The sequence below is a fragment of the Diadema antillarum genome, unplaced genomic scaffold (assembly GCF_040938485.1).
Source record: "Diadema antillarum isolate AM-2024a unplaced genomic scaffold, OU_Dant_1.0 seq00001250_RagTag, whole genome shotgun sequence".
NCBI classification, from domain to species: domain Eukaryota; kingdom Metazoa; phylum Echinodermata; class Echinoidea; order Diadematoida; family Diadematidae; genus Diadema; species Diadema antillarum.
Genome location: NW_027272036.1, coordinates 783,710 through 801,311, shown reverse-complemented (window position 1 = coordinate 801,311; position 17,602 = coordinate 783,710). Strand labels below are relative to the sequence as shown.

General features: G+C 37.6%; 1 protein-coding gene across 1 annotated transcript in view; it reads left to right on the top strand.

Annotated features, from left to right (window-relative positions):
- LOC139745302 (vinculin-like) overlaps window positions 1-17,602 on the top strand; it is an 81,848-nt gene that overhangs the window by 19,853 nt on the left and 44,393 nt on the right. The window contains exons 2-3 of the mRNA XM_071655699.1: window positions 7,897-8,004; window positions 9,502-9,673. Coding sequence (XP_071511800.1) covers window positions 7,897-8,004; window positions 9,502-9,673 — 280 coding nt within the window. The remainder of the gene's footprint in view (window positions 1-7,896; window positions 8,005-9,501; window positions 9,674-17,602) is intronic.

Here is a 17,602-nt window from a genome sequence, read left to right as displayed (position 1 = left end):
TTGTTTGAATTTAGTCCATGGATTAAAGACAAACGTGAAATAGGCATACAGTGCACTCCAGTTATAGCGAACAGGGTTATAACGAGCTTCCGGTTGCAACGAAGTACAAAGGTGTATAATTTCAGGCTTCAACATTATCAGCTTTATGTTTTATATTGTTTATTTTTTTGGTTATAACGAAATTTTCATATAACCAAAGAAAACTGCCGGTCCGGAGGACTTCGTTATACCGGGTGTCCACTGTACAGTACTTTGCATGTGCATGTAACAGTGTGTGTTCATTACTGGTTGCAGTAGTGTACATGATTTGTCATATAATTATGCATTTATATGATCTGAATTTGCATTTTTTCACTGCCTTTATGAATTTTGGCCAATGTTTGAAGTACCACTAGAAATTGCAAGAAATTATTTGGAATAATTTCTTGCTTTCTATGAAATTTTAATAGTGATATTTTACTATTTTTTGAATTTTTAGTTGTTTGAAAATGAAAGGTAGATGAGTGGAAAGGTTTTTGTTATGAAATAATTGTCAAACCTCCTGGCACTGGAGACTACAAGACAGAAGATTGAAGAAGTATGACCTCACTTGACCTCACTCTGGAGGTCAATGTCCTCTCAAAATTCATGATGTACCATCCAGACTGTGATGCATGACTATAACCTTTGAGCAGGTCACTTTCTGTATGTTTGGATTGCAATGTTGATGTGTTTTCAAAGAGGTCAACTAAAATGGGTTTCTGTCTTGTCTCTGGGCCCAAGCTGGGTGCGGGATGGGTAACATGGTCAAGGGGGGAGGGGGTGACCACAGGGAGATGACTTGTCATATAAACTCCGTTTGAGCTCCTCTGTGTGATGTGTGGACGTGTTCTCCATGAGCTCTTTGTTTGAGGCATTTATTACAATGAGTTCCCTCGTGGAGACAGTTTATTAGCAAAGGTTTGGAAATAAACCAGTTTGATTCAGTACTGTTTGATCATTTTGATATCAGTATTCTTACTGGGCAAATAATTCTCAATAGGGTCCACCCCTTTATGAAAGCAACAACAACAAAATCCCAAGGATTTCATTATGTATATTTGAATGTTTAGTTAAAAACAAATCTTTATGCGTCACCAGACCCTGTTACAAGTAGTCAAGGGATGAGATGTGGAACGTAGCGTCAGCAGAGACGTGGGCATTGTGTCAAGAGGTCTGTGGGAGTAGACTAAGTGTAAGCCCAGCAGACAACAGTGGCAAGAACTCACTGCATTCCATAACCTCATATGGAATGAGTGATTACAGTCAACACCCCCGCTATCCGGGACACTCCTTTGCTTCGTTCATACTGGGATGGGTAAAGTAGAGCTGGTCAGTGACTTTAACCCTTCCTCAGCGGTCAGCAGTCAGTCCTTGACCATGTATGCTAGCCTCATCAATATTAGGAAACATAGGCATGTATAAAGGTCTTGTATTTGTAAAGAGACTGTGTTATCATGATCAGCTGAGATCATTGCTATTTTTTAATATTGTATGGTATGTGCTGCTACTCTGCTACTGCCTCTGTGTGGCAGATGCATAAGAGATTGAGTACAATACCTTGCCAGATATCTCTGTCTGTCATAAGTATTTGCATATCAGCTTATTCATTCTCAACATCTTGTGCAATGGATACCTTTATACATGTACTGTATGTAGTTCAGAGGTCTTTGTAAATTGTATGGGCAACATCGTCTTTAGGACAGGGAAGGCAAGGAAAAATGTAAAGTTTTATTCATGAATAAACAAAAAAAAAATCCTTTTAGTTGTAGGCCTACATAATGAAGATGGAATAATTTGTACGGTTACTGATACATTAATATGGGTTTGAGGGAGTCTGTTATTGTTAGTGAATACATCACAAATATGATGTAGGAATCCTTTTGATCAATAGATTAAATACGGTCAATTTGACCCTATCCAGTGACCATTGATAACCACACAATGAAACACTCTGACAGTAGGATTGTGGGTTTTGACTTGATTGGATTTCTGGCATGGCACTTATGGAATTTACTTGGTTAAACCCTCTGGCCACTCATGAGTGTCTATATAGCTCTTGTAAAATCCTGATTAACTTCTCAAAAAAATAAAATAAAAGCTCATCCACTGTATAGTAGGGTTACCTACCTTTAAAGTCAAGCACAATATAATGACAACAAAACATAAGAAAACATTTACACAAAATTTGATGAATTTATAACAAACAGAAATCAGATGTACATGTGTAGATATATCAATTCTTGAATCAAGTTATTTCTGTTGCACCTAAAATTGACAAATTGCCCATCATTGACATGAACACACATTATTCACTTTATTAGCCATGATGAAAATCTTTGGTATGCAGTCTCAGGAGCCTGTGATTTTTATCATTGCTGTTGTACTCAGAACTCTGAATAATTTGTTTTTATTGACATTGCTGATGGGAAATTTGTCAATTGTGATTTTGATAACGTACGCTGTACTTGAACAGATATAAATTTGTTATTGATTATCCAGTAAAATTAACATCTTGTGGTTACCTTTAATTTAGTATTCTTTCCACATTTAGAAGTATTGGAAAAGTAGATTTATAGTGTACACATTTTTGTGAAGCCCATTTTGTGCTAACATTAAAAAACTAGTGTGAAAATAAAAGTGAGCAAATATTTATGTTTGAAATATGCAATAATGCTTTGTATGTTTTATTTTGCTGATAATGAAAATGTGACATTTATTTCACTTGACTGTGCATGTAGAAATTACACAGAAAATGTCCCCTTTTACGGTAGTCTGGTAGTTTACATCGTATGTAGATCATCTGATTGTATGAACCAAAGAACATCTTGGAAAGGTGGATAATACCACATTTCATCAAACTTTGCCTCTGTGTACCATAATCATGGTTGGTGCTCAAGATTGGCTGATTCATCTGAATGTTTTCACAGCAAAAGGAGACTGGTTTTCCTCATGGGGTAACCCTTCCCTTTATGAAGATCTGATAGCGTTTACAAGGGCAGGATATTGGTCTGACTATTATTGGTCATCTTTCACTGCCTCAGTGCCTGCCAGGATATATCCAGGGAGGTGGGTATCCCTGGTTATCTGAAAACCAAGACTGGGGTAAAGCGAGCTGGAATCAAATTTCCCCCTTGGCGAATCGTGCATTGGAGCGTATGTCCATCGCTATTGTTCAGTTCTAGTCGAGCTTTGTTGACTGTCTGTTTACTGACAGTTGTAGAAAGAGAGCAGTAATAAAGCTGTACTCAGTGAGATTCCCAAATACCCAGTTGGATTCCCAAATAATCCTAGTCGAACCTGCCCACCCATCGCATGGTACCCCTCTACTACCAGGTTTTTAAATCCAAAGTAAACAGTATATTTTTGGCTTTGCAGGATGTTGGTTTTAGATTTCTCTGAACAGCACCAGCATAAAATCCAAAGATTGCATGACACTGAGCCAGTCGGTGTGATGTCGGGTTAGTGATATCATATCATAGGATTGAAAGTCATGGCATACTTGGTACCCTTTAAATGCAAACAGTCGCAGCTGGTTGATGTGTAATTTGATTCATTTAGGTCAGGGAGAAAGCTGGGGGAGGGGGGAGGGGAGTGGAAGGGGGTGGGGAATGGAAGGGGTGGGGAATGAGGAAAGGGGAAAGGTTGATGGGGGGGGGACGGGATGAGGAGGACAAAATGGGGCGGGGAAGGCAAAAGTTGATGGGATAGGAAGAATGTGGGTGGGGAGGTAAAATGGGGGGGGGGGCAAAGCAGATTTGGGGGTGGGGAAGGAAGAAAGGAAGATGAGGAATGAAGCAAGAAGGGGTAGGGGTGGGAAAGAATGATGGGAGAGGATAGGGGAGATGGGATGGGGTGTGGCAGGAAGCAACAGGATGGGAATGTTGAAGGAGGGGGGGGGGGGTGCGGCAGGGAAGGCTGTGGGGCTGGGGTGGGATATATGATGGGGAGGGGGAGTAGGAAAGGCGGCATTGGGGTAGGAAGGAAGAAGATGTCAGTAGGGAATATTCGTGGCGAAGGTGGAACAGAGTTTAGGGAATGGGAGGGGGAGGGGAGGGCTTGTGCTGTGGATACAGAATGTATATCTTCCTGTGTCCTCTATGGGATGGACATTGGCCATATGAAACTTTGAATACTTTGTCAGTGAATGGAGATAACAGACAGCCGTGATGACATTACCACCCAGGGTCTCAGCTTTAGCTTGTGTCTATTAGTTTTAATTGAAAGTACTTAGCTCACTAATATACAGACACATAGCTAGCCTGGTGCAAGCATTAGACTGCCATGCCGTGGACTGCTCGTAACAAATCCTGCTTAACATGGCAGACCAAACACTGTATACCACACACACAGGATCAAACTATGTTATGATGTGCACCCTGACCAAGCCACATCTGTATCATACAATGTACGCTAAGGTCATACACTGTGTTTGCTTAACATTCTGTAAATTTGCTCCATGGAAAGTGTGCATAACTTACTGTAAGACCTTGTACAGTTTTTATATCCTTTATAGGCTGAGCATTATGACAAAGTGCAACTTCACATTTTTGACCCATGTCACTTGATGTAGCATTATTATTATGCTTGTGGTTAGAACTGATTCAATATGTTAGGAGAGTACAATATTGTTATGTTTTGTAACAACATGAGTCAACAATGATATGATCAGTGGATAAAACAGACAGTTTGATAAATGTAATTCTCAGTAGGCTACGTCTTATTCCAAAGGTCAAACATTGAAATTGCAGAGATGCCAAGTTCCAAAAATTTTTATGCGTGAGATTATCATGACTTGGCATCCTTGGCGCAAGCGCACGCAGCACGCGAGCAAGGGAGCGAAGCGACCGAGCAGGGGGATCATGCAGGAGCACGGTACGCAGCTTTTTCAATTTCTAGCTCTTATGTCTTAATGGTGCGATCTGGTGCATACTTAAGTGACTATTTTTTACTTATTTTGAAAGACAAAAGGGATATATACCTTTAATTACAACGATCATGTTAACAGGGTTCAAAATTGGCGATGGTCCGCTGGCCATTGGCCACCCAAAATCATGTCGGACTAGCTAAAAATCATAAAATTCTGAAGTAACTAGTCCGTCTGGCTAGCCAAAATATTGCTTCAGTGTAAAAATTGATTCTAAGTAGTCCGCCTGGCTAGTTAAAAAAAAAGTTAAGTGTGACCCCTGGTTAATCCTTTGACCTATGCTCTCGATGTGTGAGAAAAATGGGTGCCATGCGTGAAATCATGAGACGGACCCTAAATGTGTGGGTCTCACGGAGAATGCGTGAGACTTGGTAGCTCTGAAATTATGTCATGACATCTTGAAACCAAAGATCACACATCCGAGGCAAGTTGGCAGACTGTGAAATTTGGTGTCAGTGAATAAAAGTAATATCAGAGACTCTAACCCCACTTATCTCCTGTAGGACAATTAAGTTCACCAAAATTGGGATTGAGTGAATGCAGCAATAATAGTAGGAGAAAGCAGTGAAAGTTTGAGGAAAATTGGACAATCTTTTATGGCAGCTCTTGATGGATAAAAAGACTACAGTAGTTTGTGACTCATTGCAGGACAATGAATAAAAGAAAATGTAAACAAAATTCAACATATTTTCATATTCTAGCAAAATGAAAGAACACTTGACTTCAATCTTTCTGTAACAAGTTGAGGGAATGTGCACTTTTCATTAAAAAAAAATAAATTTGGTTGAATTCTCAATATTTTTGTCCTGTAGTGATGTCGCAAACTGTAGTAGTCTTCTCATCCTGCGATGGCGGCATGAAACTTTCAGAATTCACCATTTTGAACAGATTGTCTGATTCTACTCAAACTTCACTGATGTGTTATACTAGCATTGCTGCAATCACCCAATCCACGCATGTATTTGGGTGATCTTGTCCTTTAAATAGGACATTCTCCTGCCCGACAAGCAAACGTCAGAGACTCCCACCCAAAGCACCTTCTGATCTAGAGATTCTCCCGCCTGAAACCCCTAGCAAACTCCAAGTTGATGTGTGCGAAGTGCAAAGTTCCTAGGGTTCTAGATGCTCTCTGGTGCTATAAAGGCTTATTTTTTTTTTCAACATACAATAGCAATAAGTAAGAAATCCTTTCCAACGGGAGACACAGAGCCAGGGCGGGAGAAATTAAATCTCAAGCGGGAGAACGGGAGATTTTGCCAAAATGGGTTTTCGGCGGGAGATCTTCCGTCGAAAACGGGAGGGTTGGAGTCTCTGAAAAGTACCTCAGGAGCGCAAAGTATGAAGTCCCTTCCAGCCATGATCTGAAAGCTCTAGGGCTGTACAATGTATGCTCTCTGGTGATATCTTACCCTTATCTTTGAACGTTACGGCAAAAATGAGGTTTGTCGGGGGAAAGCTAAATATTTTTTTTTTAAGGAGGGAAGAATAATTATTATACATCTTAAGCGAGAGACACATAGTTAGAGCCGGAGAAACGCAAGCTTGAAAGTGGGAGATGTTGAATAGAACATGGCCTCAAGCGGAAGATCTCCCACCAAAAGCTGGAGAGATGGAGTCTGTAATATATCTTCTTTTTTTGTGTAGTGGAGGAAAGTCCCTTCAGAATGCTTACTTTGATTTCTTTGAAAGGAATTCATGTGATGTGATGTAAAATGAAAAATTGCACTGTTTGCTTTCTTTCATGTCAATATTCTATGTTGCTTTACTCCGTGCATACATCAAACACTCCATTCCTACTTTATAAAAATCTATCCTCCCTCTCGAGAGCATGTTGTGTGTGAAGATTGCATCCAGACTTGAAATATCCTAAATCCAGCTGACATAAAGATAGTGTTCCGTGCCAGGACTGTCAAATGAATGTTGGCTGAGTTTGATGGGATGGGAGAGTGAGGCTGACAAGCAGAGTAGGTATGGAGTGAGTTTGGTGAGGATATCTAGGATGGAGAATGTTTTCTGGGGTCAAAAGGTCATTACTATGGTAATGGATACTACTTGGGGTCAAAGAATAGTAAATTTGATATTGTGATAGGTTATAAATAGAATTGTCAGTTGGATAGCTGAGAATAATGAATGTTTCATTTTTTTAAATGAATTTACTTTGAATACTTTATAACAATGAATGGTTGTATTCAATTGAAAGTTTGGATTTTTATTATAAGAAATGGTAGGGATATTCTGGAGAGTTGTAATTCATAATACGTGTTGTTAGAATGGATCGTTGGAGAGTTGATAATAATGAATGTTTTTCTAATGTATAGTTTGGATTATATATTTCTCTACCAAGTTGTCTCAGCTAGTGATACTGACTTACATGGTTTTCTAATGGATAGTTACTGGATAACCTTTTCTCTGTAGGTTTCCCAGCTAGTGATAAAGAATGGTTTTGTAATGGATAGTTCGGATATCTTTCACCCCCAAGGTGTTGCAGATAGAAATACTGAATGGTTTTCTAATGGATAGTTTGGATATCTTTCTCTCCCTTATAAGTGTCTCAGCTAGTTGATAATGAATGGTTTTCTAATGGATAGTTTGGATATCTTTCTCTCCCTTATAAGTGTCTCAGCTAGTTGATAATGAATGGTTTTCTAATGGATAGTTTGGATATCTTTCTCTCCCTTATAAGTGTCTCAGCTAGTTGATAATGAATGGTTTTCTAATGGATAGTTTGGATATCTTTCTCTCCCTTATAAGTGTCTCAGCTAGTTGATAATGAATGGTTTTCTAATGGATTGTTTGGATATCTTTCTCTCCCTTATAAGTGTCTCAGCTAGTTGATAATGAATTGTTTTCTAATGGATAGTTTGGATATCTTTCTCTCCCTTATAAGTGTCTCAGCTAGTTGATAATGAATGGTTTTCTAATTTGGATAGTTTGGATATCTCTTTCTCCAGGTTTCTCAGCTAGTGATCCTACATGAAGAAGCCCAAGATGGCAACGCTATGCCGGATCTCTCCAGACCAGTCATGGCTGTCAGTGCTGCTGTACAGAATCTTGTCAAGGTTAGTATATATCCTCATAACACTACACTAACACTATGTACAGTCATAACACTACACTAGCACTCCATACATAATACTACACAACACTACAGACATAAAATTCACTAACAGTTGTGCAGATAACACTGCACTATCACTATGTACAATCATAACACTACACTAACACTCCATGCATATGCTACACAACACTACAGACATGATACTTCTCTGACAATTATGCAGATACCACTACACGAACACAATGTACAAACATAACACTACACTAGCACTCCATACATAATATTACACAAAACTACAGACATAATACTTCACTAACAGTTATGCAGATAACTCTACACTAACACTATGTGTACAATTCTATACAACAATCTCTACATAATACTACATACATACATCTACACTAGCACTGATCCATAATACTACACAACACCACAGACAATAGTTCACTTTGAACAGTTATGCAGATAACACTACACTAACATTACATTAGTATACAAGTCTACACAACACTCTATACATAATACAACACAACATTACACTAACAATGCATACATAACACTACACTATTAAACACTATAAAATGTGACGCTGCACTACCACTATGTACAAACACTACACTAAAACTATAAGAAAAATTGTATCTAAATCATTACTAAAAGGTTACTTGAATGGAACTACAACTTATTCAAAGAAAGTTTTGACATCCTTCAATGTTGTTTGTATGTCAACCTTGACATATAATTTGTATACATGTTTCTGTCATTTTAAGAAAGACTGTAGTATGAGACATTTGTATGTCAAGCTGTCAATACTAATCTTTAAACCTTTTTGAATTCCGATGTACAAATCTAAAGTAAAATCTGATGGTCCGTGTAACATGAATACGATTTTATGCTGAGATATGATTCTTTGCTCATTTCCTTCTGGTGTAGTGAAAGTAAAGTTGTGTTTAAAATATAACATTAAAGAGTGAAAGGTTAATGGTTTGCAAAAGAAATTTGTGTTTAGGATGACCAAGATTAAATAGCTTAAAATCGTTCTAAATAATTAGTCCACTGCAGTAAGTATCATGATGATGATGATGACTGAACTTCTACGATGACAGTTAATACATTTACTGTCACCTACAGGTATGACCTCTTGCTGATAGTTTGGAGAAATTTGCAAACTTGTTCTCTGTTCACAAACCAAACTGGTGATACTAGTAAGCTAGAAATGTTTTATTTGAAATTACTGTAAAACCAGAATGTGTTTGTGAAAATCCAGAAATAACAAAAAGCCCCAAATTGTCATGTTTTTAAGAACACTATATCTAAATCATTACTAAAAGGTTGCTGCTCAATGCATGAAACTTTTATACTGTGATAGAGGCCATTGGCTCCAATGTGTGAAAATTTTGTGCCACAATATATTTCTTGATTTACAGTCTAAAAAGTACAGCAAAGACTTTGGTATCTCTCATTGTCATGGTAACATCTGTTTGTTTTGTGTGTCTAGGTTGGCAAGGATACAGCAGAGTCCACTCAAGACAAGATTCTGAGGCAAGAGATGCCTCCAGCCTTCCAAAAAGTGGAGGAGTCCGCCCATCAGCTCTCCCAGGCTGCCTTGACCCTCAAGAGTGATCCATTCAGCTCTGAAGCCAGGAAGATTCTTATCGATGGGGCGAGGGGTAGGTTGAGTGACTTTAGTTCCGTTCACACGCAATTCCTAAACTTTTAAGTTCAGGTCAAAAACTTAACTCTCAATGATTAGCTTGTAGTTTAGCACCTTGTGGACGCACTTGAAAGAACAAGCAATCTTAAAGGGACTGTACAGTACTGGCTGAGGTAGGGATTCATGTTTTGAACATTCCTAAGTGAGATAATGAGAAACCTCTTATGAAATATGAAAGAGCATGTAATTTTAAGAAGGATTCAATGTTCATTTGATGAAAATTGTTTTCAAATGGCTGAGATATCCAAAAAAGTGATAATAATAAAAGGCGACCGGCCATACCTTTTATTACGATCTCCCTGTTTCACCTTGTTGGATATCTCAGCCATTTCAAAACAGATTCTCATCAAATAAACTTTTGATACCCCTTAGAATTTAATGCTCTTTGACATCACATAGAGTAGTTTCTGAATATTTCACAAAATGTTAAAAGCTAAATCCTCACCTCAACCAGAACTGTACACACCCTTTGAAGTTTAGTTGATGATTATGGAAACCAAGACACATCTTAGGGTGCGTTTATAAGATTTTGCGGGTCTAGAATCACTGTTTTGAAACACTGTTTTGAAACACTGTTTCAAATCACACTTTCGTCGGGAGAGCGTTTATAAGATTTTTTCTCCGAGCGTGTTGGGGCCATTTTGGTTGGGGCTCTCGCTCAGTCTGTGCCATTGCGCAACTCACTCTGCGTAGTTTTTCCTCGGCAAAAGGTCTAACAGGGTGCGCGCAAGGCATTGTGACGTCACATAAACAGTGTTTGCGATCGCGGTTGCGTTTATAAGATTTTTGAAACACTGATTCTACAGAAACACTGTTTGTAAACGCACTATTTTGTGCGTTTACAAACAGTGTTTCAAAACACTGTTTCAAATCACGGCAAGCGTTTATAAGAATTTTTTTCGAGCTAGAATCACTGTTTGGCCAGAAACAGTGTTTCAAAACACTGTTTCTGGCCAGAAGAAAAATCTTATAAACGCACCCTTAGGGTTTACGCTCTCTCTATGAGTCAGAGGGGTATCCACTTGTAGTTTTTGCTCCATGTGGACACAATAGTCGATGAGCTTGTGAGTTAGCAAGAACCTTGAGTCTCGTTCGCTGCACTATTTTGTAGGGGCACAAAGTCATCTAGCAAAGACTCTGCACTTCTGTTATAATCATCGAGTTGGGCTCGCTCGTAAGCTGTAACTTAAGGTTTAGGTGTGCTTGAGAACGCACGTCTAGAATTTACGAGTGGAGCTAATCATCGACAGTTAAGTTTTCAACCTAGACTTCGAGTTTGGCAACTGTGTGTGAACATAACTACTCTTAACTTGTTGAAGACCAGTCGCCCAGAGTATACTCTTGCAGGTATCTGGGGGAAATTTGTGCTATGGAAAAATCAGCTCATTCTCAAGGGGTTAATGGAACTTTGGTTTTCTGGTGGGAAACAAATTCATGGAAGAAAGTTTTATTTCACATGATTGGAGATGCGAAGCAACTTATCCTGTATTGCGACATACTTTCAACTGATTAAATGAATGAATAAATGAATGAATAAATGAATAAATAAATAAATAAATAGATAGATAAAAAATAGATAGATAAATGAATAAATAAATACATACATGTAGATAAATAAACCTGGAACAACAGGCATTCAGGGGATACCGTCAAACTTGATTAAAAAGCAGAACCCATAAAAAGAGGCATTTAATGGAGGGTGGTGATAAGAACCAGTAAAACTAGATTTAGAAGTAGAACCTTGCACAAAAAAAAAAAGGAAAGAAAAAAGAAGTGAAGCAGTTTAAAGATGATAGTGATACCAATCAGTAGAACTTGATTTCATCTTCTCTCCACTGAGATGCCCATTGCACATCTCAAGGGATGCGGAGGCCGGGTATTTTTCTCTGTTGCTCGTTGCCTAGGGAACTCCCTCCATGATGATCTTTTCTCTGTGAAATTGCCACTCTGGATCACTTCAAAACCTCTCACTCAAGGCTCACATTTTTTACCAGGCATTCAATTGGTAACTCTCTTTGAGAAGTCTGCACCTTTGAAATGTTTCTATAACAGATATATGGTGCTCTACAAATGCTGTGGGTCATCATCATCATCATTTAAAAGAACCTTTTCAAGGAACATTGCCAGGAGGGTGGTAATATAGGAAACAGAAAAACCTGATTTAGAATTGAGAACCTCAGAATATAAGCCATTGTGAGGAAATTTATAGTGATTTGACCCTGTGAATCATTGAGAGTTAAATGAGATTTAGGAACACAAAAATGTTTGCTAAAGATTGCTTAAAAATCCAATAATAGCAAACCAGGGGAGTAAGCTTCAGTCAAAAGGGGCCTGAGCGTTTTATCCTAGCAGGATCTTCATCAGAGGCAAAATGACAAACATAAAAAGCAAACAAACACTTAATAAAAGTATTGAGTGCAGATGAACAACAACAAGACACTCTACATTTTGGTTGGGCTGGGGAGAGATGGAAGAATGAAAACAAAAAGGACAGGTAGGGTTTCTTTAGCAGGGAGATGGTCAGATTGAGAAGGGGGATAAAAGTAATGGGGTGAGCAAACACCAAGGGAAGGTCATTTAACCCTGACTTACCGGGGGGGGGGGGGGGGGGGGGGGGGTCCATTATGACCATTCTGGCGCGCAAAATTTTTTGACCGCGCCGCTCGCTGACTTTTTACTTTCAAGTCTCGGGCAACTTTTGAAACCAAATTTGTCGCACCCGGGCATACTGTTCCGAAGCCACGCCCCTTCAAAAAGTTTTCGTCAACTCCAAACTTGCTCAAAAACGTTATTTTGTGTACAAAGTCAATACAAATTGTGTTTTTTCAATTCATTCATATAAAGATTCATATTTGGCCTCCCCCCCTCAACAAATTCCACGACCATTCTGCCGCGCAAAATCTTTTGACCGCACCACTCGCTGACTTTTTACTTTCAAGTCTCGGGCAGCTTTTGAAACCAAATTTGTCGCGCCTGGGCATACCGTTCCGAAGCCACGCCCCTTCAAAAAGTTTTTGTCAACCCCAAAATTGCTCAAAAACGTGATTTTGTGTACAAAGTCAATACAAATTGTGTTTTTTCAATTAATTCATATAAAGATTCATATTTTTAATTCTAATTGCTGAAATCAATTTATTTTAGTATAATTATGCTTCAAAAAATGTGTATGACAAATTCTGCTGAAAAAAACAAAAACAAAAGTAAAAAAAACAAAGAAATACATAAAAAAATAAAAAAAACATTAAAAAACATAAGAAATTAATTTTGATACTGAATTTTTTTTTAACGCACAAATGTTCAGAATCTCACTAGGAATATTTACACCAAATATCAGCATTCCATAAGCTTTTATTAGCCAATTACAGATGAAAATTAGGTTTTTTGCATATATTTGCATGTTTAATTAATTTAAAATGGAAAATGCAAATTTTTTGAAAATTTAACTTAATAGTCTTGTAGATTACATCCAGCTTTATGTTCATGCAAAATTGGATGAGCAAGTCTAACTTTGAAACTGTTTTAGACTGTACCAAAGTTAAACGAGAGCATCCAATTCTCACTGATCCACGAAATAGGCCTGTGCAGCACTTGTGTTATAAAAAGAGCCCGTAAATTCATGAAATACAACCATTTTCCTCATTATACATCCGGTTCACCTACAACACTATACAAGACTTGAGCCATGCGTTTGGATTGTACTTGACGCATGACTCAGTGTGGATCATTAAAAATCGATGCATGATAATTGACCAGTCGGACGTCATAGAGAGCGTCATAGAGAGCTGACCATTTTACTGATCATAATACAGCTATTTTTGCCAAGTCCATTTCTTCATTTTCTTCACAAGTGTTGTATATCATAGTGCAGTGTTATTTTTTGACGAAAGAACCAAACATTCCATGGAGGAAATGCCGACTTTGTGAAAAATACTTGCACGTTCAAGCGGATCCAGAGAGTGACCACTATGATTTGTGCCACCCCGTAGTCCCACCTGGCGCAGCGTACGTCCACTTCTCATCCCACACTTGAACTATATACTACGACCATATTCTGTTCCAAGGTTGATTATCTAGAGAAGGTACTGTATCATTGCTGCAATATTTTATTCCTTATTGAATCATTCCCTCTCATATTTGAACTATGTGGTAAACATCGGTCGATCTCTTCGCGAAATGTATCATCTTGGACATGTTGTGGTAACGGTCGGCGTGAAATATGATACTTGTGAATTACCGTGATTACCAAATTTGCAATGACGCAGAATGAAACCCACACATTTCACTTATTGTTATTTTGACTGACCCTCTGCTTGTCTGATTATCTGCTTCTTCATCATCATATCTTGAAATATTTTGTATTCTTCTTCTTGGAACATCGCCTAACATGGCTTCGACTAGATCCCAAGCCAACATAGAGGCTATCGCTGTACATGCCATGCAAGAGTACTTGCAAAGCGATGCATTCTTTGAAGCCATTGAAAAGGCCCTTGAAAAGGGAATCAACAAACAATTGGGGAAATTTGCTGACCGATTAGCGAGCTTAGAGAAACGCAATGTGGAAATAATGACGAGGCTGGAGAAGAGTGAAAGTGCCACAATGGAGAACGAAGTCGCCATTCAGGCCAAGGCAAGTGAGATTGATCGCCTGAATAGCCAGCTCGCTTCGCAGGCAGATTCCATCCACAACCTCCAGCTCTCCATCAACGAAATGGAACAATACTCTAGACGAAATTGCCTGAAGTTCTACGGTGTTCCTGAGGGCAACAATGAAAGCACCGACGATCTTATCTGCAATTTGGTATCCCAGCGACTGAAGGTGCCTTTGTCTGTGACCGACTTGGACCGATCTCACCGAATCGCTCCGAGACACACTCAGCCTGGTGCCAAATCTTCATCGTCCACCGCAGATGGCGCTAAACCAAGGGCACGTCCGCGTGTCATCATCGCCAAGTTCCACTCGTACAAAACACGAACGGCAGTGCTGCGCGCACGGAAGAAGCTTGCGGGCACAGGCATGGGGATCGACGAGGCACTCACGGCACAGAACCAGCAGCTACTGTGGGACGCGAAAAAACACACGAAAGTGAAGGAGGCTTGGGCCTCAGACAGGCGCATTGTCGTACTCTTGCCCGCCACAAATGGGAAGTCAGTGAAGAAGGTGATTAGGGGCAGGGACGAATTGGTCAAATTATGAATTACACTAAAAAAAAGTACATGCCAAGTGATATATATATTGCGATTTGTCATTGGTCAATTTTTGATAGCTTTCTCTTTGTTTTGCTAAACTACATTGTGACAATTTGATGATTATTTTTTCACATTTATATGTACATGCTCTGTTGTCTTTTTGCTCTGTTTCAGTGATTACAATTTTGATATATTGATCTTCGTCTGTTGTTGATGTTGTTTGTTCTAACGTTTTGAGGTATTGTTTCTGTATGTCACACTCAGTAAGTACATTACAATCTGATTTTTTTGGCTCTGACGAAACAAGTACTGGTTATGTAGAAAATGATAATTCATTTAATAATTTACCTTTTTTTGGCGTCAGCGATGAGGAGTTTGTAAATTTCGATAAGCACGCAGAAAAGGAAACGGATTATCTCAATCTGGGAAGCAGATTTCAGTTTAACTTATATGATGGTGATGATAATTTGATTCATGATGTAAGAAGTGTAGATTATGTAACTGATGCTGAATTTAATGTTAAAGTAAATAAAGTAGATGTAAATTTAAGTTTTATACATATAAATGCACGAAGTTTATTACGCAACTTTGATAAAGTTTGCGGTTTTCTTGCGTGCCTTGATTTTTCTTTTTCTATAATAGGCATATCTGAAACATGGATATCTCCTGGCTTGCCGCTTTCTTTTGATATTGACGGGTATGATTTTATACATTCTGACAGGTCTTCAGGTAGAGGAGGGGGCGTTGCAATGTTCATCAGGAAAGATTTGAAATATAGAGTCTGTATTAAACCAATGCAAGAATGTGAAGGGCTTGAATCTCTTTGTATTGAATTATTATCTGGAATTTGTAAGCATAATATTGTTCAAGTTTTGTACCGTCAGCCGAAATGTAATGTGCAATCATTTATTGCTTATTTTGAAACATTTTTAAATCATGAATTTATTAAAGATAAATCTGTATTTATTATGGGAGATTTCAATATCAACATACTTAATGCGTATAATATTTCTTATGTAAGTGATTTTGTTAATTTGTTGTTTTCAGCCGGTGTGTATCCATTAGTAGATAAGCCTACCCGTATTCAAGGAAACTCTGCTTCTCTTATAGATAATATAATGACAAATGTTGTAAATAAATCTATTCATTCTGGAATTTTTTTGACTGATATGACAGATCATTTTCCAATTTATAGCATAATATATCCCTCACATGGTAAAGACACTGAAAAAGTAAACTTGTTCATATTTCGAGAGATTAACCCAATTAATATTTTGAAATTTAATAATATTTTACAGTCGATTGATTGGTCATTTGTATACAGTGAAAGTGATGCAAATGATGCATATAATGTTTTTCTTGAATTTTTCTGTGCGGAGTATGACAAATGTATTCCTAGGGTGAAAAAAAGTAAACGGAAATGTATTATAAAGAAACCATGGGTTACATTTGCTATTTTGAAAGATATACGAAAGAAAAATAAGCTTTTTAAAGGATATATGAAAAATCCGTCTGAAAAAAACAAAGTAATGTATCAAAAATGTCGTAATGAATTGAACTCGTGTTTACGTCGAGCGAAAAGATCTTATTATCATAAAAAGTTTTCATATGTAAAGAATAACTTAAAAAAGACATGGTTGTTAATAAATGATGTACTTGGACGTAAACAGGGTAAGCAAACTTTATGTAATTCATTTAAGATAGATGATAATACTATATACGAACCTGATATTATAGCAAATAATTTTAATGAATATTTTGTTGATATTGGTTTGAAAATGAATGAGAATTTTTCTGAAAATGAATATGCTTTCTCTGAATATATGAATACACCCATAAATGAAAGTTTGTTTTTGAAACCTGTAACAAAAAAGGAAATCCTGGATATATGTGCAGAAATAAGATCCGGGAAAAGTTCAGGATTTGATGATATTGATGGTGAAGTAGTTGAAGGGGTAATCGATGCAATAATTGAACCATTAATTTATGTTTTGAATTTGTCTTTTTCTAACGGTATTGTACCTGATAAGTTGAAAATAGCCAAAGTGATTCCTGTTTTTAAAAAAGGTGACTCTCAAGTTTTTAGTAATTATCGACCCATTTCAATTCTACCTTGTTTTTCTAAAATCCTCGAAAGAATAATGTATAATAGATTTTATAAGTTTTTATTGTCCAAAAATGTTTTATATCCGAGTCAGTATGGTTTCCGAAAATGTTTTTCAACTGAAATGGCTATTACTGAAATACAAGACCGAATAATCAATGAAATAAATGTTAATAAAAATGTAATAGGAATATTTATGGATCTTTCAAAGGCTTTCGATTCTCTTTCCCATTTTATTTTATTAAAGAAATTAGAGTATTATGGTATCAGAGGTATTTGTTTGAAGTGGTTTAAGTCTTATCTCTCTGGTAGAATGCAATATACTGTCTTTGATTCTGTTTCTTCTGATTTTAAAACGATTTGCACCGGGGTCCCACAGGGGTCGATTTTAGGTCCTTTGCTTTTTTTTGCTTTATATCAATGATATTGTTAATTCTTGCCCTGATTTTGATTTCATTTTGTATGCTGATGACACCACTATTCTTGCTTCACATAGTAATATAGATATTTTATATGATATTGTAAATAAAAATGTGTTTAAAATTGTGAAATGGTTTCAGTGCAACAAACTGTCATTAAATGTAGATAAAACTA